General features: G+C 39.0%; 1 protein-coding gene across 1 annotated transcript in view; it reads right to left on the bottom strand.

The window, feature by feature from the left end:
- shtn3 (shootin 3) overlaps positions 1 to 23,707 on the bottom strand; it is a 62,245-nt gene that overhangs the window by 18,639 nt on the left and 19,899 nt on the right. The window contains exons 4-14 of the mRNA XM_060926996.1: positions 21,503 to 21,597; positions 20,374 to 20,536; positions 16,683 to 16,780; positions 16,303 to 16,384; positions 15,773 to 15,867; positions 12,973 to 13,119; positions 5,913 to 6,066; positions 2,851 to 2,998; positions 411 to 481; positions 207 to 310; positions 64 to 78 (exon numbers count right to left, since the gene is read on the bottom strand). Coding sequence (XP_060782979.1) covers positions 64 to 78; positions 207 to 310; positions 411 to 481; positions 2,851 to 2,998; positions 5,913 to 6,066; positions 12,973 to 13,119; positions 15,773 to 15,867; positions 16,303 to 16,384; positions 16,683 to 16,780; positions 20,374 to 20,536; positions 21,503 to 21,597 — 1,172 coding nt within the window. The remainder of the gene's footprint in view (positions 1 to 63; positions 79 to 206; positions 311 to 410; positions 482 to 2,850; positions 2,999 to 5,912; positions 6,067 to 12,972; positions 13,120 to 15,772; positions 15,868 to 16,302; positions 16,385 to 16,682; positions 16,781 to 20,373; positions 20,537 to 21,502; positions 21,598 to 23,707) is intronic.

Below are 23,707 nucleotides of genomic sequence, written 5' to 3'. Positions count from 1 at the left end.
TCTGGGAGCATGACCAAACAGTCCTTTTCTAAATGAACTCCATTCATCAGGCTTACCACTTACCTTTGAAACAAATCTCTGCAGACGTGCCAAATCAGTTCAGCAGGTCACATGCAGAACAAATAAAAGATTGCAAACCATAGATCAGAACATACAGAAATACAAAAGCAATAAACAATCCAATTAATGAAGACACTGAGCATCACCTTTGTGTCCTGTCCTTTCACAGGTCTGAGAACCACCCCATGTTTGATCCTTTCCATCATTTCATTCACAGCCTTTACTTTGACATCATCCACAGCTTCTGGCACTACAGAGAAAGAAGCCAGGTCAAGTCAAATTATAAGAAAAGCCAGGGCAACATAGAATCATGTGCTGTTTGGCCTTCATCAAGCTAAAAGCAATGTCACCTGGAGCCTGCTCTAATTTTGGAGAGCCTTTTCCAGCCTTGGAAGATTTCCGCATGATTGCGATGAGGGAGCTGTTAGATAAAGAATTGAGCACAGTGGGAAAATCAACAGTTCAGATTTCTGTCCATCAAACCACCAATGAAATATGTGCTTACTACTAACAATGGATATATATGTACAGTGGTGCTTGAAAGTTTGTGAACCCTTTAGAATTTTCTGTATTTCTGCATAAATATGATCTGAAACATCATCAGATTTTCACACAAGACCGAAAAGTAGATAAAGAGAACCCAGTTAAACAAATGAGACAAAAATATTATACTTGGTTAATTATTTATTGAGGAAAATGATCCAATATTACACATCTGTGAGTGGCAAAAGTATGTGAACCTCTAGGATTAGCAGTTAATTTGAAGGTGAAATTAGAGTCAGGTGTTTTCAATCAATGGGATGACAATCAGGTGTGAGTGGGCACCCTGTTTTATTTAAAGAACAGGGATCTATCAAAGTCTGATCTTCACAACACATGTTTGTGGAAGTGTATCATGGCATGAACAAAGGAGATTTCTGAGGACCTCAGAAAAAGTGTTGTTGATGCTCATCAGGCTGGAAAAGGTTACAAAACCATCTCTAAAGAGTTTGGACTCCACCAATCCACAGTCCGACAGATTGTGTACAAATGGAGGAAATTCAAGACCATTGTTACCCTCCCCAGGAGTGGTCGACCAACAAAGATCACTCCAAGAGTAAGGCGTGTAATAGTCTGCGAGGTCACGAAGAACCCCAGAGTAACTTCTAAGCAACTGAAGGCCTCTCTCACATTGGCTAATGTTAATGTTCATGAGTCCACCATCAGAAGAACACTGAACAACAAATGGTGTGCATGGCAGGGTTGCAAGGAGAAAGCCACTGCTCTCCAAAAAGAACATTGCTGCTCGTCTGCAGTTTGCTAAAGATCACGTGGACAAGCCAGAAGGCTATTGGAAAAATGTTTTGTGGATGGATGAGACCAAAATAGAACATTTTAGTTTAAATGAGAAGCATTATGTTTGGAGAAAGGAAAACACTGCATTCCAGCATAAGAACCTTATCCCATCTGTGAAACATGGTGGTGGTAGTAGCATGGTTTGGGCCTGTTTTGCTGCATCTGGGCCAGGACGGCTTGCCATCATTGATGGAACAATGAATTCTGAATTATACCAGCGAATTCTAAAGGAAAATGTCAGGACATCTGTCCATGAACTGAATCTCAAGAGAAGGTGGGTCATGCAGCAAGACAATGACCCTAAGCACACAAGTCGTTCTACCAAAGAATGGTTAAAGAAGAATAAAGTTAATGTTTTGGAATGGCCAAGTCAAAGTCCTGACCTTAATCCAATCGAAATGTTGTGGAAGGACCTGAAGCGAGCAGTTCATGTGAGGAAACCCACCAACATCCCAGAGTTGAAGCTGTTCTGTACGGAGGAATGGGCTAAAATTCCTCCAAGCCGGTGTGCAGGACTGATCAACAGTTACCAGAAACGTTTAGTTGCAGTTATTGCTGCACAAGGGGGTCACACCAGATACTGAAAGCAAAGGTTCACATACTTTTGCCACTCACAGATATGTAATATTGGATCATTTTTCTCAATAAATAAATGACCAAGTATAATATTTTTGTCTCATTTATTTAACTGGGTTCTCTTTATCTACTTTTAGGACTTGTGTGAAAATCTGATGATGTTTTAGGTCATATTTATGCAGAAATTCAGAAAATTTTCAAGGGTTCACAAACTTTCAAGCACCACTGTATATACACTCACCATCTACTTTTTTAGGAACCCCTCTGCTCATTTATGCAGGTAACCAACCAGCCAATCATGAGGTGGCAGCGCAATGCATAAAATCATAAAAAAGTGGGATCTCTGTGACCTTAACCGTGGCATGAGTGTTGGTGCCAAATGGGTAGGTTTCAGTTTTTCATAAACTATTGATCTCCTGAGATTTTCAGTCTCGAGAGTTTACACAGAGTCTACCCAGAATGATGTGAAAAACAAAAAACATCCTGTGAGCAGAGGGTCTAGGATTAAACACCTTGATCAGAGGAGAATGACCAGACTGGTCTGAGCTGACAGGAAGTCTACAGTTACTCAAATAAGCACTCTTTACAATCATGGTGAGCAGAAAAGCATCTCAGAAAGCACAACACATCAAACCTTGAGGTGGATGGGCTACAACAGCATCAGCTTCCACTCCTGTCAGCCAAGAACAAGAATATGAGGCTATCATGGGGCACAGCCTCACCGACTGGCTGATTAGATAACTGCATGAATGTGTAGGTGGACATGTGTTCCTAATAAAGTGGATGGTGTGCGTATATTTCACAGAGTATTTAAAAGCATGTTTGTTGACTAACAGAGATGAAGACTACAGCCTGTGTATGGCCTGGCCGAAACATTACCTGAGTGGGTTGCAACGGGAGGGAGGTGGTGGTGGTGGAGGGGGAGGAGGAGGTGGTGGTGGTGGAGGGGGAGGGGGAGGAGGAGCAGGCGGAGGTGCAGTCCCAGGAGATGATTCACTTTTCCTCTGAGATTCCTGCAGCGCTTTCACTGCAGAAAACAGGGAGGCGTTACTGCAGTGGTTTTTTAGACAATGTTTGGTCCATGTTAAAAATAATGTTTCATAATTTTCAGTGACCCTATAAATTATTTCTAACTGGTTATTTTTAAATGCTATGCAGTCTTAATTTCTGAATATATGATTCATACCTGGAACAAAAATATAGCCACTTGAGCCACATATTAAAGCCAAGAATCTCATCTCATTATCTCTAGCCGCTTTTTCCTGTTCTACAGGGTCGCAGGCAAGCTGGAGCCTATCCCAGCTGACTACGGGCAAAAGGCGGGGTACACCCTGGACAAGTCGCCAGGTCATCACAGGGCTGACACATACAGTAGACACAGACAACCATTCACACCTACGGTCAATTTAGAGTCACCAGTTAACCTAACCTGCATGCCTTTGGACTGTGGGGGAAACCGGAGCACCCGGAGGAAACCCACGTGGACACGGGGAGAACATGCAAACTCCGCACAGAAAGGCCCTCGCCGGCCACGGGGCTCGAACCCAGACCTTCTTGCTGTGAGGCGACAGCGCTAACCACTACACCACCGTGCCGCCTAAAGCCAAGAATGTCGTGTAAAATATCATCCCAGATTCAACAAAACTAAGGCCATGTACACACGTAGCCAGGTATTTTTAAAACCGAACATTTTCCCCCCCTCCGTTTATAAAAATGTTTTATCCACACCACCTCGTCTTCGAAAAAAAAATCCCTTCCACACATAACCGAACATCTGCGTTTTCAATCACATTCATAAGCATTCCAAACCTGCAGATGGCATTATTTCCCCAAATCCTACCCCCTAATCACATCACATCTTTGTCCATGCTTAATCTGGCTTCTGCAGTAAACAAAGGTCGCACGTTTGACGTCAGGGCAGATTTGTTGTCATTTTTTTGGCGCAGATTGTGATGTTCTAAAACTCCGGTTATCTCTGTCTACACGAAAAGGCATACATGGAGTTTTCAAAAATCTTCACTTTGCCCGGAGTTTTTTTAAATATTCGTTTTTGATGCGTTTTCATGTGGATGACAGGCCAAAACGTAGAAAAATATCTTCGATTTAGCAGATACCCGGCTACGTGTGGACAGGGTCTAAGATCCTCCTGTCAGTCAGATTCACTGTACTGTCTTAAAATATGACTACTACTTATAATAATAATAATAATAATAATAATAATAATAATAATTCTATACGTAACATTAACACTTGCTCACACTACTACATAAAATGTTCTGTTTGGCTGCAGTGGTGCACTAACGCACCCCCCTTTTGAACTTTGAGCTGGTAGCAATCTGGATGGTCCATCCTCTTAAGCCAGGAGGACACAACGTCCATGATTTCCAAAAACAATTTGAAATGTGGACTCATCAGACCACAGCACAATTTTCCACTTTGTGTCAGTCCATCTCAGATAAGCTCCAGCCCAGAGAATTCAGCAGCATTTCTGGATGATGTCTACTGTACTTCGCATGGTAGATGCAGCAATGAAATGTGTCTACCTACAGCGATTTTCCAAAGTGTTCCCGAGCCCATATAGGAATGGTGCGTTCATGTGCTATGGGAATTATGGTAAATACCAAACGCCGACATGGAAAGCACACATGAACGCCCCCTCTTGTGGTATTTTCCACTCGGCAACTCGTAGAAAATTTTGATACACGAGTTGCCGAGATGAGATGAACTTTAACCTTTTCAACATGGCGGCGAGCGGTACAAGACACTTGAATGGTAAGCATTGTACGCTACTAAAGTTTTTTTTTTTTATTAGTACTAGTGGGTAGTTTTTGGTGTCTATGCAATGTTGCGTCATTAACAAGTGTAATATAATACGTTAGAAATCCGTTTCCTTTAAAAATGTGTTATGGTTTGTTTTTACCTCTCCAGAGCAGACGCTATTGCTAACGATAGCTAACTAACTATTGCTAACTAGCAGTCCGCGTCCTTTGTCAACAACAAAAGCATGTGAACACAACACACTGGTAAATACCACTTCCCAACTGGAAAACATCATTTTCCCATAGCACATGAACGCAGCATAATATCTTCTATACAATCATTTCGGGTTTTAATTCAGTACCGCCTGAAGGATCAAGGGCCACGGCCGTTCAATGTTGGTTTTCTGCCTTGCCCCTTATGTGCAGAGATTTCTCTGGATTCTCTGAATCTCTTGATATTATGGATTGTTGATGGTAAAATTCCTAAATTCCTTGCAACTGTATGTTGAGAAACATTGTCCTTAAACTGTTGGACTATTTGCCCACACAGTTTTTCACAAAGTGGTGAACAACTGAGCTTTCCCAATCACCAATTAACCTGTTTACCTGTAGAATGTCCCAAACAGATGTTTTTTGAGTATTCCACAACTTTCCCAGTCTTGTTGCTCCTGTTCCAATTTTTATGGAATGTGTTGCAGGCAGCAAATTCATAATAAGGGTATATTTATAAAAAAAAAACAATAAGGTGGATCAGTTTGAACATTAAATATCTTGTCTTTCTATTGTATTCAGTTGAATATAATAGATTGAAAAGTATTTGCACATCAGTGCATTCTGTTTTTTTTTTTTTAATTTATGTTTTACACAGAATCCCAACTTTTTTTGGAATCAGAGGTGTATTAACAAAATAAAATAATAGTAATACATTATCTGGCAGCAGAACAACCTATATCAATTTTATAGAAAGTTATGGAGCAGTTTCAGGCTGGAAGAAATTGTCTACATGAACAAACGAGGTCGAGTTAGCCTGATCTCTTTAGTTATCTCTAGTATGTCTCTGATGAAGATGTTGCAATGTTCTATAGATAATATAGATATAATCTAACCATCAACCTGGCCTGATGATGGCGGTACAATTGAGACTGGAGACTATTTTCCCAGAATTACAGGACGTGAGCTCACCTCTGCTCTCCAAGTCACCACACTTTTTCACCTCCTGCTGGAGACGTTCTTCAGTGTCTTTTTTCTCTTCGTCCAGTAACTCCAGCTGTTTCTGCAGCTGTTCTAACTGTTTTCGCAAGGCACTCTGATCCAGCTGAACCTCCAAAGCCTTTAGCTACATAGAGAGAAGAGAAGGGAATGTGCCGGAAATACAAAGATATTTTACTGGGAATCAAGGTTTATTTCTGTTCCTTTTTTAACATATCAACCTTTTGAAGATGCAATTAGCCATAAACCATCAACATATACGGTAGCATATCCAGAATCGGACTTGGGCTCCCGACTGGTACAACAGAAAATGTTTGCCTTATAATCCCATGGCCAGGGAGCTCAAGAGAGCAAAATTGGCCAGTGCTGTCAGGGAGGGGTGGCATATTCTTTTAATTACAGCGACACAAGCTGATCATGGATGTCTGTGAGCACATTGAGGTGTGCCAAGTGCGTTATGCTGCCCCATGATGTTACATGGGCAGCAGTTCGAAAAAAAAATGTGGCCATGTCTCAGAGGAAGCATGTGACAGCCTTCACCTTCCCTGATTGGTAGCTGTCATGTGATAGGGGAGACTTGTCTGGTGGGTGTGAACTGCCCATGACTAAATTAGAAAACTAGGGAGAAAAAAAAAACGGTGGTGTAGTGGTTAATGCTTCGCCTCACAGCAAGAAGGTCCGGGTTCGAGCCCAGTGGCCGGCGAGGGCCTTTCTGTGTGGAGTTTGCATGTTCTCCCCGTGTCCGCATGGGTTTCCTCCGGGTGCTCCGGTTTCCCCCACAGTCCAAAGACATGCAGGTTAGGTTAACTGGTGACTCTAAATTGACCGTAGGTGTGAATGTGAATGGTTGTCTGTGTCTATGTGTCAGCCCTGTGATGACCTGGCGACTTGTCCAGGGTGTACCCCGCCTTTCGCCCGTAGTCAGCTGGGATAGGCTCCAGCTTGCCTGCGACCCTGTAAAACAGGATAAAGCGGCTACAGATAATGAGATTTTATTTATATATATATATATATATATATATATATATATATATATATATATATATATATATAAAATCCAGGGTCGCAGGCAAGCTGGAGCCTATCCCAGCTGACTATGGGTGAGAGGCGGGGTACACCCTGGACAAATCACCAGGTTATCACAGGGCTGACACACAGAGACAACCATTCAAATCACACCATTCAAATCACACCTACGGTCAATTTAGAGCCACCAATTAACCTAATCTGCAGGTCTTTGGACTGTGGGGGAAACCGGAGCACCTGGAGGAAACCCACGCAGAACATGCAAACTCCAGACAGAAAGACCTTCGCCGGCTGCTGGGCTCAAACCCAGGACTTTCTTGCTGTGAGGCGACAGCGCTAACCACTACACCACCGTGCCGCCCCATATATTTATTATTTTTTCTTTTTCTCCCTACTTTTCTAATACATGAATGAGAGAGAGAGCACATCCAGGAAGATACTTTACAGTAAAATGACTTACAGTAAAAAAAAAAAACAAAGTACTTTTGTTAATTGTTCTACTGTACATTTACTATACAGCAAATACTTAATTGTTTGCATAAGACTTGCAATTCTGCAGTATAACTCTGTATATATTCCATCATCATTGCAGAATATTGATTTAACCTTGCCCAAAATTTGCAGGCAAGCCATGGGCAGCTGCAGATTTATTGATGTCCCACTAGCCGTACTTCATCCTGCACCTGCCTGCTTGGAACAGCAGCTTCTTTTCTCATCCACGCCTGTCACCTGGCCCGCAATGCTTTAAATAACAACGTGAAAAATTATGTGAGCATGTTATGATACGCATCTGTGAAATTGCCACTGAACTTCAGCACTTTCTCCAATTCATTTTTGTTATGTTTTGAGAGCTGCAGGATTTCCCCTCCGATATGTTAAGGGTGTATTTAATGCAGTGCAGATGTGGAGGCAAGGCAAGCCTCCCACCCGCATCCTCTCATTTGTTATTGCTCCTGAAGGAAATGATCAAACTGCTGAGCCTGCAAACGCAGAGCAACTGAGGTACAATGCTTAGAAATAAAATAACACTATAGTATTGCTGGCTTACTGCACAAAATACACTCAGAGCTACAAGGCGTCTGAAACATCTAGGGCACTGCCTCATCTAGGGCACTGCCTCTTAATTCATTTTGTTCAGTCCTTTGTTCAATTTTAGTGTTTTACTCTTTTACTTCACCCTGGAATAGTACATGAAAACATTAGGAAATTACACTAAATATGTACACCCCTCATTTCAATGCCATTCATGGTAGGGCTTGTCAATATGACAATACAATATTGAAATCACAAGCTATTACATCACAGTGTGCTTTCTGAATGTGTTGTTGGTATCATCAGTACTTTTACAACACTGTCCATCTCTGTTGCCATGTTCAGTAACGAGTAATTGATTATGACTAACTGATTAACTGTATCAGTTGCTTAATCTTTCCATTTTCTATTAGCAATTTATTTTTGTGGACAATCGAGAGCTTTTAAAATACAATTAATCAATCTTTTTTTAACGTTATATTCTATTTTAGTTAGGTTGACGTGGGGTGGCCTTGGGCTGAGGTGCCCTTGAGCAAGGTACAGAACCCCTGACTGCTCCCCGGGCACTCTGGGCTGCCCACTGCTCTGGGTGTGCGTGCACGTGTGTTCACTGCTTCAGATGGGTTAAATGTAGAGGATGAATTTCACTGTGCTTGAAGTGTGCATGTGACGAATAAAGGTTTCTTCTTTCTTATTTCATGCTCCTGTCATGCTGGTTTTATGCCGTGACTATCAGTAGTGTCCTGAGTGAAAGAGGGAGTTGTCTAGCAGTGATGAAGACAATAACTGTAGACATGCTCTCAAGAAAAAGAAAGTTTTGGGTACAAACAACAACAGGGAGAGTTTCATAATCTTATTAAAGAGCTGAAGCTGAGAGAGGGGATGTTGGACAACAGTAATAAAAGCAATGCTCACGGTGTTGTGTTCACATTACATTACATTAATGGCATTTAGCAGATGCTCTTATCCAGAGCGACGTACAACATTACAGTGGTGCTTGAAAGTTTGTGAAGCCTTTAGAATTTTCTATATTTCTGCATAAATATGACCTAAAACATCATCAGATTTTCACACAAGTCCTAAAAGTAGATAAAGAGAACCCAGTTAAACAAATGAGACAAAAATATTATATTTGGTCATTTATTTATTGAGGAAAATGATCCAATATTACATATCTGTGAGTGGCAAAAGTATGTGAACCTCTAGGATTAGCAGTTAATTTGAAGGTGAAATTAGAGTCAGGTGTTTTCAATCAATGGGATGGCAATCAGGTGTGAGTGGGCACCCTGTTTTATTTAAAGAACAGGGATCTATCAAAGTCTGATCTTCACAACACATGTTTGTGGAAGTGTATCATGGCACGAACAAAGGAGATTTCTGAGGACCTTAGAAAAAGTTTGCAGTTTGGTAAAGATCATGTGGACAAGCCAGAAGGCTATTGGAAAGATGTTTTGTGGATGGATGAGACCAAAATAGAACTTTTTGGTTGAAATGAGAAGTGTTATGTTTGGAGAAAGGAAAACACTGCATTCCAGTACAAGAACCTTATCCCATCTGTGAAACATGGTGGTGGTAGTATCATGGTTTGGGCCTGTTTTGCTGCATCTGGGCCAGGACAGCTTGCCATCATTGATGGAACAATGAATTCTGAATTATACCAGTGAATTCTAAAGGAAAATGTCAGGACATCTGTCCATGAACTGAATCTCAAGAGAAGGTGGGTCATGTAGCAAGACAACGACCCTAAGCACACAAGTCGTTCTACCAAAGAATGGTTAAAGAAGAATAAAGTTAATGTTTTGGAATGGCCAAGTCAAAGTCCTGACCTTAATCCAGTCGAAATGTTGTGGAAAGACCTGATGCGAGCAGTTGATGTGAGGAAACCCACCAGCATCCCAGAGTTGAAGCTGTTCTGTACGGAGGAATGGGCTAAAATTCCTCCAAGCCGGTGTGCAGGACTGATCAACAGTTACCAGAAACATTTAGTTGCAGTTATTGCTGCACAAGGGGGTCACACCAGATACTGAAAGCAAAGGTTCACATACTTTTGCCACTCACAGATATGTAATATTGGATCATTTTCCTCAATAAATAAATGACCAAGTATATTTTTGTCTCATTTGTTTAACTGGGTTCTCTTTATCTACTTTTAGGACTTGTGTGAAAATCTGATGATGTTTTAGGTCATATTTATGCAGAAATATAGAAAATTCTAAAGGGTTCACAAACTTTCAAGCAGCACTGTACGTAGAGCAGCCCAGGGAGCAGTTGGGGGTTAGGTGCCTTGCTCAAGGGCACTTCAGCCATTCCTGCTGGTCCAGGGAATCAAACCGGCGACCTTTTGGTTTGCGGCAACCGGCGACCTTTTGGTTCAAGGGTTAAGTAATATGGGGTTTTATTCCTACATTTAATCCTCTTTTAAGTCCATCAAGAAAACAAGTGAGAGAGAGCGCACAGAAATCTGTAAGCAGAAGATCTGCAAGCACACAAAGCGGTCTGAGTGCAAAGCAGGGCCTATTTGAAAGAGAGGGACGTTTTTTTGAGTAGGACCAGAGCAAATCTGCATGTGAGCCAGGGCTATTGGGGGGGGTTTGAAAATCTGAACATGAATAAATACTGGTCTCAATTTGAAAGACCGCACTCTTTATTAAAGATAGGAAAAAAAACTCTACAGAAACATAGCCGCTCAGCTCCCGAACATGAGTGATGCCGGTGCATAGCAGAAACCTGTTGCTACATTCAAGGCTGTTTTGCCGGCTGTCTCCTACGTAACCATGTGATGTCTGTTCCATACAATGTGATTAATTGATGCCTTTATTCGCAGTGCAAAAGTGCAAAAAAAAAAAAACGTATGTTGCTTTTTCGCTATATAATATCCGCGGTTTGTGTGAAAGTACTTGTAACAAAAACAATAAATATATCAATGTGTGAATTAAGTGCACGGGAAAAAAAAAGAAAAAAAACATCCACAGTGTGTAAAGGCATTAAGAAGGGAACTGATCTTGCATAGTGCAGTATTATGATCTGGGGTTGCTTCAGTTGGTCAAATTGAGGCTCAGCAACATTATGTGGCAATAAAATGAAGTCAGTGGACTACCTGAATGACCAGGCTATCCCATCAATGGATTTTTTTTCTTCCCTAATGATACAGGCATATCCCAGGACAACAATGCCAGGATTCATCAGGCTCAAATTGTGAAAGAGTGGTTCAGAGAGCATGAGGAATCATTTTCATACATGACTTGGCCACCAGAGTCCTGACCTTAACCCCATTCAAAGTCTTTGAGATGTGCCAGAGAAGGGTTTATGGAGTGGTTCAACTCTCTTGGCATCAGTACAAGATCTTGGGGAAAAATTAATGCAACTCTGGATGGAAATAAATGTTGCAATGTTTCATAAAGTTGTTGACGGTGAATGCATGACTTACTGTAATCAAAGCTAAAGACGGCCCAACAAAATATTAGTGTGCGCGACCTTTTTTGGCCAGGCAGTGTATATTAGGATTAGGGCTGTAACAATATGCGTATCGAAATCAAAATCGCGATATGCAGAGCCACGATCCGTGTCGCGATACAAGAAGGCAGAATCGCGGTACACCCTTTCAAACTTCTCCTCAGCCCAAAAACAGAGGCGCTTCCAAACTTCAATTTATGAATACTTTACTTTTTATTTAAATTACATTTTAAACTTACTTAAATTACTTTTATTTTTTTATATCTATTAGTAAGTCGTTTTTTCGCCGACCTGCGACAATCTTCTACGAGTCACGCAACGTCCACACTCGCCACTGGCAGAGCATTCATTTTTTTTAAGCGGTCGCCATTCTGGTTGCGACGCGGGGAGCGAATCTGTAAACAAGCAGCTCATTGGCTGGCTAGGTGTGCCACAAGCCAATCACAATCACTTGACCGGAAAGGCATGCAGTGTTGCCAGATTGGGCGGCTTTAGGCGCCTTTTGGCTGGTTTTGAACATATTTTGGGGTGGAAAACGTTAGCAGTATCTGGCAACACTGAAGGCATGTCTGCTTGAGCGGAAGCCTTCTGCGGCAGTTACATTTTGACACGCGAGCAATGTTTCACTATAAAAATTCCGTAATTTCCATCTGTTTTCCGCGATCACAGAAAATCATTGGCCCTATGAGAGTGAGACAGCCACCCCTATACCCCCCCCCAAAAAAAAAAAATCTTAACGGATTTACACGATTTGGAAAAATGACTTTTTCAGAACCGAAAAAACCAGAGCTTCCGGCTCAACAGTATTATTTTGAGAAATAAAACAATCTTTGGATATACATTTGTTCATTTTTGCATACATATTACTCATTCTCTGCAGTGGTCTGAATTATTTGTTATTAAATAGTTAATGTAAGTAAGTAAATGTTAATAAATCAAATTTACTACTTAAAAAAAACATTTTAAAAAAAATCGTGGGTGTATTGAATCGTGGGTCAAAAATCGCGATACGAATCGAATCGTGAGTTGGGTGTATCGTTACAGCCCTAATTAGGATACATATCTTTGTTGTAGCAGGGGTGTGGCCTACTGCAGCTTGTGAATGGAGGACCGAGTCTGGGAGAAGGAGTGGGTAATTTCATGAATGAGCATACACCTGTGTGTGGTTAACAATGCTCTATTTATACACAGTGTCTTGTATTGAGGTGCTGCATGCCAAGTAGAGAGAGCTGGTGGTGCAGAGCAATGCAAATTCCCCCAATAGTGTCCCGCTGAGCTTGTGTGCATGTGTGAAATTTGAAGCTTTTTTTTTTTTTTTTCACAGTTCAGAAGACTGCCATGCTGAACAGCACAGGCAGAAATCCCAATAATAAACGTAAGTTGGCATTCTCTCATGCCTGCCCTCCGAGTCCTCATTCTCCTCACAACAACCAAGATGTCACAATCATACAGTATATTAACTTGCGATATGTTATTTTGCAGTATAAGCATTTTCTGCCAGTGAAGACAAGGGGCTGTCTACCTTTTCTTGGTGCTGCAGTCGTTCTTGCTCCAGTGTTTTGGTTACATTTGCTACATCCTCCAGTGCTTTGAGCAGCTGAACACTGGGGTCTGCCTGCTGCAGAAGAATCATGCTCTGCCTGTTACTTTCTTTTTGCTTCACCAACATCTAAAGGAGGAGAAACAAAACCATCAAGTTTCCTCTCTGAACCTTCCGAATGATGTCCAAAATAACAAGAGCGCTCCGAGAGCACAATATCCCCTGCTGGTAATTATGCCATAACTCTGGTAAAACGCAACTGAATTGAACAAAATTGTAATATGCATATTACCAACATATAACAATTCTGTCAAGTTTTGTGAAATTCCTCCAAAAAACTGAGAGCAGTTGATTTCAGAAGGTGAGTACCCTTCCTGGGATGGACGGACGGACATCGCCACGACAATCTCCTTTGGACCTTTCGGCCAGTGGGGGATAAAACTTGTGAGGGAAGTTGATTTCAGAAAGCAAGCACACCTTGATGAAACTGCCAAAGTACAAGTTTGTTAGTAATCAAGGGCATAACTCTGGTAAAATCTGCCCAAATTAAACGAAATTTCAATATGCGTGTAACTGTCGTATAACAAAGCCGTTTGCCAAGTCTTCCACAAATTGTGAGAGGAGTTGATTTCAGAAGAACGGACACCTTCATGAAATTGTCAAAGTTATTTAATCAAGGGTCATAATTCTGATCAAATTTTCACAAACGAAATTAAATCACAATATGCGTATTACCGTCATATAACAAGGCCTTTTGCCAAGCTTGGATAAATTCATCCAAAGATTGTCAGAGGAGTTGATTTCCAACAGAAGGAAAACCTATGGTTGGTTGAAGAGAGCAACTGGACTTGCTTGAAGATTCTTGAAAACGTTTCGCCTCTCATCCTAAAGGCATCCTCAGTTCTGTCTGACTAATAGGGAGTATCCAGTATTTATCCTCTCATGGATCATCACAGAATCCGAATCAGAATGTTGATGGCCGCATTGTAGGTGGCTGATAGATGTCATAGACACCCACCTCTGTTCAATGATGGTCGTTCCAGGTTGACAAAAATGAACGATCCTCTCTGGCTAAGATGTCTGCCAGTTTTCTGGAAGTCCTCTCATACTCCCGCACCAGTCGAAGGGATCTCATCCCAAAGTGCGTAGAAACTTATCTGTGACGAATCCCAGTCATCCAGGTACATAGTAATCTGTGGTTGGTTGAAGAGAGCAATCTTCAAGCACGTCCAGTTGCTCTCTTCAACCAACCACAGATTACTATGTACCTGGATGACTGAAATTCGTCACAAACAGAAGGAAAACACACTTTCATGAAATTGTCAAAGTATAATTTTGTTAATCAAGGGCTGTAACTCTGGTAAAATGTGACCCGATTTCACGAAATTACAATATGCGTATTACCGATATATAACAAAGAATCCTGCCAAGTTTCGTGAAATTCCTCCAAAAATTGAGAAGAGTTGATTTCAGAAGGTGAGCACCTTTCCCAGGACGGACGGACAGAAGTCGCCACGACATAATCCCCCTTCAGGCCTTTTGGCCAGCGGGGGATAAAAATGTGTTTATAGAATAATAACACAACAGGAACCCATGTGTATTATCATGGGTATTTAGCAGGGCTTTGAACCAGAATTTTTTTCCTATTGGTTCGTTCCGAACAGAAACGGAATTTTAACGTTTCCGGTTTTGGGTTCCACCATTAAATAGACGTTCCCGAACCGGTTAGAACAAAAAAATTTCGTTCCCGGAACGGTTAATTATGTTCCCTGTCAGCTGTTTAACAAATGGCTATAAAATTATGCCTCTGTCTCATCCAGCTTAAGCCAAATGTAGGCTAATTCTATTACAACCTTCATTAAATAAGACAAGAAATAATTCAAAACAATTATTATTTCAAATGTTGGCGATTTGGATTCTCAGTATGTCTTCCCATCTACACAAACAGAAAAAGTGCCAAAAATGAAAGATAATTCATTTAGTGTGTTACCAAAGGCTAGTCAGGCCCTATGCATTGATAGGCTAACAGAGGTTAACGTCATTTAATGTTCGCGAGCCTCTCATTAACGTGGACAAATATATTGATATCGTGTTTGAAATTGACGTTTTTGAATAACGATAGACTGCAATATTTGCCTCTTATTTAAGATGTGGAGACGTGATAGTAGTCCACCCTCCCGCTCTCTCCATTCAGTCAGCGAACGTCACACAGGAAGTGAACCCCAGCGGGTCATAGAAACTTGCGCAGGAGGAGAATGACTTATTTGTAGGCTACGGAAACTTTGAGGAACGAAATAAAAACTGGTATTAACCGGTTACCATTATTTTTAACCCTTTGGTGACTGACCCTTTGAAAATGGTTCCTCCAGGAACGATGACGTTTCAGTTGTCAAGACAACGGAAAAACTAAAATACAAAAACAGAAAGATACGTCACAATGCTCTTGTGCACAAAACAAAATGCTCTTGTATTTGTATTTGTATTTTAGTTTTTCCGTTGTCTTGACAACTGAAATGTCATGGTTCCTGGAGGAACCATTTTCAAGGGGTCAGTCACCAAAGGGTTAATAAGCGTTTCTGTTCCGGAACACAAAAAATAATAAAGTTTCTGGTTTCGTTTCTGTTCCATGTGAAATAGAAAAAGTTCCCGGTTTTTGTTTTCGTTCCTTGAACCGGTTCAAAGCCCTGGTATTTAGTAAAGTAAAGTAGCAGTTTATATTAAACAGTAGTAATACTAGTGATGTACGTATTATCAGCCAGAACTATCACATATTCTATCATACCTCATGTGCATAGGTCTCTGCCTTCTGCCTCAGGCTCTGCTCCAGATCCAGCTGTTCCTTCAGTCCTTCATATTCATTAGCAGCCATCATGGACACTGAGAAGAGAGAAAGTATGTGAATGGTAACCCAGCACGTTTTGCTTTGAGCACTATACTGCTGTACTCTAGCTAAACTATCACAGCCAAAGTGAATACAAACACAAGGAGGATGGAGTTCCGTACCGTAGATATCAGGTTAAATTACATTTCCCTAGCCAAAACAAAGGGATTTCCTGTGCTGGATTTGTCCTGTTAGTCCCTGTTTAATGGCAACCAGAACTGAGTAGGCAGGGAAGAAAGGATGCTGGATGCAAAACAACTCAAATGTGGTGATGTCATACATAGACAGTTGAATACTTGGTGTCAAAGAATAAGAAAGAATTAAAGAAAATTCCACATAACTGATAGTCCTTCATCCAACTTAATTAGAACATCATTGGTAATCAGCAGCTACTACATTTCATGACCAACAGACACCAGAATAACGCTCACCTCTGTTGAATCTCTTGATGGTCTTGCTTTGCTGCTCAATGGTCTTGTGAAGCTCCTTCATCTCTGCTTGCTCTTTTTCAGTCTAGTAAACAGTAAACAAGTGTTTAAAACACGTATTATGCAAGGTCACACAGTCAGGTAAAATTTAAAATTAAAAAATAGAGTTTGAAAATATAAAAGTGAAGAAATTCATTGAAATATTTTTTCTATGTCTCCCATAATGCTTGAGGACAGAGAGTAAAGGTTACTATGAGGATTCATTACTCATTCATTTATTATTCAAAAGGTTCCTGTATGTAGTGCATCCCTAAATCCCCCCACACAGCTCTGTTAAGCACGAGTGAACTCATTCTCCTGTGACAAAACCAGAAGGTACTTACAAGTGCTGTCAGCTCCACAATTTTCCTTTGCTGCTCCTGTAACTGACAGGTTAACTGCTTTTTTTCCTCCAGTAAAGTGTTCACAGTTTCCTGAAGATCTAAAAAAAAAAGTGCTTGTATATAAAGCAGTGATTGTCTCTATCTCCTAAATTCTTGAAATTTTCCTGAACTAGGCACATTCTCAACAACCTACTGAAATGATTTGTATGATTTTATACATCTTGCTGGTATTACCTTAGCGCAGGGCTTTTCAAAGTGTGGGGCGCGCCTCCCCTAGGGGGCGCCGCAACGTCAGGAAAAATAAACCAGAATAAGTTATTGCGGACGTTTAGCTAACTTCAGCTAGCCTTTGCCAGAGACAAAATGGATCGATTTTTAGTACCTAAAGCTACAGTGAGTGAGGAGAGAGAGTCTGGGCTAAGCAAAAAAAAGAAGGAAGTATGACCACAATTATTTAAAGTTTGGATTTTCATGGACTGGATCTGAAGATGCTCCACTGCCACAGTGTGTTGTCTGCCAAGAGGTGCTAGCTAACGATGCTATGAGATGTTTAAAATGTATAAAACAAGATGTTTTTAAAAAAAGCACAGATGTTTAAAATGTGTGTAAAAAAAAAAAAAGGTTTCAAAAAGCACAAATGTTTAAAATGTGTAAAAAAAAAAGGTGTTTTAATAAAGCTCATGTTTTAAATGTGTAAAAAAAAGTTTCAAAAAGCACAGATGTTTAAAATGTGTAAAAAAAATGTTTTAATAAAGCTCATATGTTTTAAATGTGTAAAAAAAGAGGTTTCAAAAAGCACAGATGTTTAAAATGTGTAAAAAAGATGTTTTAATAAAGCTCATATGTTTTAAATGTGTAAAAAAAGGTTTCAAAAAGCACAGATGTTTAAAATGTGTAAAAAAAAGATGTTTTAATAAAGCTCATATGCTTTAAATGTGTAAAAGAGGTTTTAAAAAGCACAGATGTTTAAAATGTGTAAAAAAAAGATGTTTTCAAAAAGCACAGATGTTTAAAATGTGTAAAAAAAGATGTTTTAATAAAGCTCATATGCTTTAAATGTGTAAGAGGTTTTAAAAAGCACAGATGTTTAAAATGTGTAAAAAAAGATGTTTTCAAAAAGCACAGATGTTTAAAATGTGTAAAAAAAGATGTTTTAATAAAGCTCATGCTTTAAATGTGAAAGAGGTTTTAAAAAGCACAGATGTTTAAAATGTGTAAAAAAAAGATGTTTTAAAAAAGCACAGATGTTTAAAATGTGTAAAAAAAGATGTTTTAATAAAGCACAGATGTTTAAAATGTGTAAAAAAAAGATGTTTTAAAAAAGCACAGATGTTTAAAATGTGTAAAAAAAGATGTTTTAATAAAGCACAGATGTTTAAAATGTGTAAAAAAAAGATGTTTTCAAAAAGCACAGATGTTTAAAATGTGTAAAAAAAAGATGTTTTAATAAAGCTCATATGCTTTAAATGTGTAAGAGGTTTTAAAAAGCACAGATGTTTAAAATGTGTAAAAAAAGATGTTTTCAAAAAGCACAGATGTTTAAAATGTGTAAAAAAAAGATGTTTTTAAACATCTGTGCTTTTTGAAATGTGTAAAAAAAGATGTTTTAATAAAGCTCATATGCTTTAAATGTGTAAGAGGTTTTAAAAAGCACAGATGTTTAAAATGTGTAAAAAAAGATGTTTTCAAAAAGCACAGATGTTTAAAATGTGTAAAAAAAAGATGTTTTTAAACATCTGTGCTTTTTGAAATGTGTAAAAAAAGATGTTTTAATAAAGCTCATATGCTTTAAATGTGTAAAAGAGGTTTTAAAAAGCACAGATGTTTAAAATGTGTAAAAAAAAAGATGTTTTAAAAAAGCACAGATGTTTAAAATGTGTAAAAAAAAAGATGTTTTTAAACATCTGTGCTTTTTGAAATGTGTAAAAAAAGATGTTTTAATAAAGCTCATATGCTTTAAATGTGTAAGAGGTTTTAAAAAGCACAGATGTTTAAAATGTGTAAAAAAATGTTTTAATAAAGCTCATATGTTTTAAATGTGTAAAAAAAGAGGTTTCAAAAAGCACAGATGTTTAAAATGTGTAAAAAAGATGTTTTAATAAAGCTCATATGTTTTAAATGTGTAAAAAAAGAGGTTTCAAAAAGCACAGATGTTTAAAATGTGTAAAAAAGATGTTTTAATAAAGCTCATATCCTTTAAATGTGTAAGAGGTTTTAAAAAGCACAGATGTTTAAAATGTGTAAAAAAAGATGTTTTAATAAAGCTCATATGCTTTAAATGTGTAAGAGGTTTTAAAAAGCACAGATGTTTAAAATGTGTAAAAAAAGATGTTTTCAAAAAGCACAGATGTTTAAAATGTGTAAAAAAGATGTTTTAATAAAGCACAGATGTTTAAAATGTGTAAAAAAAGATGTTTTTAAACATCTGTGCTTTTTGAAATGTGTAAAAAAAGATGTTTTAATAAAGCTCATATGCTTTAAATGTGTAAGAGGTTTTAAAAAGCACAGATGTTTAAAATGTGTAAAAAAAAAGATGTTTTAATAAAGCTCATATGCTTTAAATGTGTAAAAGAGGTTTTAAAAAGCACAGATGTTTAAAATGTGTAAAAAAAAGATGTTTTCAAAAAGCACAGATGTTTAAAATGTGTAAAAAAGATGTTTTAATAAAGCTCATATGTTTTAAATGTGTAAAAAAAAGAGGTTTCAAAAAGCACAGATGTTTAAAATGTGTAAAAAAAATGTTTTAATAAAGCTCATATGTTTTAAATGTGTAAAAAAAGAGGTTTTAAAAAGCACAGATGTTTAAAATGTGTAAAAAAAGGTTTCAAAAAGCACAGATGTTTAAAATGTGTAAAAAAGATGTTTTAATAAAGCTCATATGTTTTAAATGTGTAAAAAAAGAGGTTTCAAAAAGCACAGATGTTTAAAATGTGTAAAAAAATGTTTTAATAAAGCTCATATGTTTTAAATGTGTAAAAGAGGTTTTAAAAAGCACAGATGTTTAAAATGTGTAAAAAAAGGTTTCAAAAAGCACAGATGTTTAAAATGTGTAAAAAAGATGTTTTAATAAAGCTCATATGTTTTAAATGTGTAAAAAAAGAGGTTTCAAAAAGCACAGATGTTTAAAATGTGTAAAATGTTTTAATAAAGCTCATATGTTTTAAATGTGTAAAAAAAAGATGTTTTCAAAAAGCACAGATGTTTAAAATGTGTAAAAAAAGATGTTTTAATAAAGCTCATATGCTTTAAATGTGTAAAAGAGGTTTTAAAAAGCACAGATGTTTAAAATGTGTAAAAAAAGATGTTTTAAAAAAGCACAGATGTTTAAAATGTGTAAAAAAAGAGGTTTCAAAAAGCACAGATGTTTAAAATGTGTAAAAAAAGATGTTTTAATAAAGCTCATATGCTTTAAATGTGTAAGAGGTTTTAAAAAGCACAGATGTTTAAAATGTGTAAAAAAAGATGTTTTCAAAAAGCAGATGTTTAAAATGTGTGAAAGAAAATATAATGTGTACAACAACCATTTTTTTTTAAATATGAATGGAACATTAAGTATAGCAACAACAAAAATTGTAGGGGGGGCTGTTTATTTGTGGTCTGAGGGGGGCTGACTCTCCCACACTTTGAAAACCCCTGCCTTAGCGTGACTGATAACATTTTGTTGCATTAAAGCCACGCTTGTGATGTGTACCTTTGACTTGCTGTTGGTACTGGGTATAGGGGTCAGGGCTATGCTCCTGTGGATCACTCTCCTCCTCCAGAGAGATGCAGTCTGATATGCTGGGCAGGAGCTCATCAAGACAGGGTCGAGATGATAGGCTCAGATACTTTAGCTTCTTGTTCTCACAGTTCAGCTGTCAAAATATTATTACGCAACTATCAGAGAAACCAAATTTACATGCTGCCTGGAAATTCAATTTACTAGCACAACCTGTACAAAATAATTGTTATTTTTGGTGGACTGTTAAAGGAATACGTCACCCCCAAGTGAAATTGAGTCAGTCCCTGCAGTCCCTAGAGTTGGATGAGTGAGCCAAAGCGTTTTGTAGCCGACCCAGCCATTGTCCTGATCTGGAAACGTCCCGGTTAGCTTTAGCTTAGCGTAGTCGCTGTAATCCGGCGTGTCCAGCTAGCATTGTCGTTGCAAAAGTGAATCAAATAACTCAAGATTTTTTATAATTATTTCTCATGACCTGTACATTCACATCGAGTACACATATCAATGCAAATTAACACGAAGGGATTTACTAGACCAATTTATATCTGGAACTATTTTCGGCCACAGCACAGGCAAAGCACCGCTGCAGGCGCAAAGACACCACGCAGCACCACAACTTCCATCAATACACCAGTGTTACCAGGAAAACCAGGTTTTTCAGGCGCTGCGTGGTGTCTTTGCGCCTGCAGCGGTGCTTTGCCTGTGCTGTGGCCGAAAATAGTTCCAGATATAAATTGGTCTAGTAAATCCCTTCGTGTTAATTTGCATTGATATGTGTACTCGATGTGAATGTACAGGTCATGAGAAATAATTATAAAAAATCTTGAGTTATTTGAGTCACTTTTGCAATGACAATGCTAGCTGGACACGCCGGATTACAGCGACTACGCTAAGCTAAAGCTAACCGGGACGTTTCCAGATCAGGACAATGGCTGGGTCGGCTACAAAACGCTTTGGCTCACTCATCCAACTCTAGGGACTGCAGGGACTGACTCAATTTCACTTGGGGGTGACGTATTCCTTTAAGAACATGCAAGTGTGGACAGAGTCTGTAATAAACATGTATTTAGGCTGAAGATGGAGTAAAGGGTGGTTGCTTTACCTTGGTGGCCAGTGCTTCAGCATTTTCTCGACAGGACTTCTCGATTTCAAGCTGAGTCTGCAGCACGTTCACTTCTTCAATTACCATTTGGGAAACTACATGAATCAAAAACATTTTTTTTAAATAAAAAGGCTTAAAAAATACAAAAATCATTATTCCACACTTTCAGAGTTAAACAGATTTGTTATTTAACATTGTATTGTAAGAATTATAACAAAACCAAGCATACCTTTATTTTTATCTAGCATGTAAGAGGAACCATCGAGATGGTTATCTGTTACGTCTACAATGGAGAGCCTCTCCACAGTTTTGACAACACTAATAGGCTGACTGTTACAGAACCCTACTAGAGTAACTCAACACCCTGCGGAAGCCTTACAGCGCCAGATCAGATGTCATAGCTTCATAGCAGAGTCAAGTAAGTTCACATTCAAGAGAGCACAGAGGCTGCCTTTCATGTCTTTGATTGCTTTTTCTTCTCCATCACAGTGCATGAAGAAACAGTAGAAAATGTAACTATGTGTGAGTATTACATGGAAACCATTACATCACATGGGGGAAGCCATGGCCTAAAGGTTAGAGAAGCAGCTTTGGGACCAAAAGGTCGCCGGTTTGATTCCCTGGACCAGCAGGAATGGCTGAAGTGCCCTTGAGCAAGGCACCTAACCCCCAACTGCTCCCTGGGCTGCCTGCTGCTGTTGTACAGTACGTCCTTCTAGATAAGAGTGTCTGCTAAATGCCTTCAGTATAAATACAGAGGTGATTGTAGTAAATTGTGCAAGCTAATTGGTCAAGAGATTCAGATTATTTCTCGATAATCTCCTCCAGCGACTCGGCAAAATGGCAGCCATGCGCTTCATCACCGTGAGTGAGGAAGAATTAAATTATGAAAGAAAATTCTGTTTATAAAAGCACTAAAGATGCTATGAAGTTTGGTCTAAAACTATTTTATCTAATAGTTTTGGTCTAAAGCTATTTATTTTATCTATACTAAGTAACTTTAAAAACGCACAATGGAATTCAACACGATGTCACTTTAGATCCATGCATATATTTGAAATTTATGATATTGTATGTAATGCACACACATCTTGAAACATCGATAAAGGACATTTATTGTCAAACTCAAGAATTAATTCACAATAAAAAAATTCAAAGTGACAGTTGGTCCATGTTCGGACCGTCATGCTGGAGATTCTGGGTCTGTGTCGTCCAGGGGTCTCAGCAGCAGTGACTGAGGGTGTCAGGAATCTGTCACGGAGGTGAGCTAGCCTGATGTGCTGATCCTGAACTGGCGTCGTGACTCGAGGCTGACCAGGGCGTGGACGATCCCTGGTGCTCCCTGTCTGTCTGTAACGCGGACTCAAACGGGAAATGGTCGAATGATGAACACCAAAGTGCCGGGCGACCTCTGTCTGTGTACTTCCGGCACGCAACATCCCGATGGCCTGTTCACGTTGATTTTGGCTTAGGCGTGGCATCTTCAATAATGACAATTTTCCCATCATTTCCCCCGGGTATTTATAGGCAAGATTGTGTGTGTACAGTGTAGATAAGTGACACAAGCCTACGCGCATTACATTTGCATGCCACTTATGAAGATTGAAATAAATGATTTAATTTTTTTTTAAATAAAAATCAGACTATTTATACTAAAACAATTATTCGCCTCGGGCTCAGTGAACAACAGTGAATAATAACCTCGACTTTGTCTCGGTTATTATTCGCCGATATTCACTTCACCTGCCGCGAATAATTATGTAATGTAAATCAGTGAACCAGATTCTACGCATGATTCATTTGTGACTCTATGGGGATGAAAGATGATGAGCTTTAAATCATCAATTCTTTTACAAATCAGCAAGTGAATAATTCATGAATGATGCTCTTCTCAGGATGCAGTCAGACTGCGTTGTATCATCAGCCTGCTTAAAGGCTACTGAATACATGTTATTATTTCATCACTGAAGCCAACTTCATTGACATTGTAACACACAGTGTTCCCATGATAGCCTCAGATTCCTGTTCTTGGCTGACATGAGTGGAACCTGATGTGGTCTTCTGCTGCTGTACCCCATCTACCTCAAGCTTTGAGGTTTCGGAGATGCTTTTTTGCTCACCACGGTTGTAAAGAGTGACTGAGTTAATATAGACTTCCTGTCAGCTCAGACCAGTCTGGTCATTCTCCTCTCATCTCTCTCATCA

The sequence above is a fragment of the Neoarius graeffei genome, chromosome 8 (assembly GCF_027579695.1).
Source record: "Neoarius graeffei isolate fNeoGra1 chromosome 8, fNeoGra1.pri, whole genome shotgun sequence".
Taxonomy (NCBI): Eukaryota; Metazoa; Chordata; class Actinopteri; order Siluriformes; family Ariidae; genus Neoarius; species Neoarius graeffei.
This window is presented reverse-complemented; position numbering and strand designations above follow the sequence as displayed.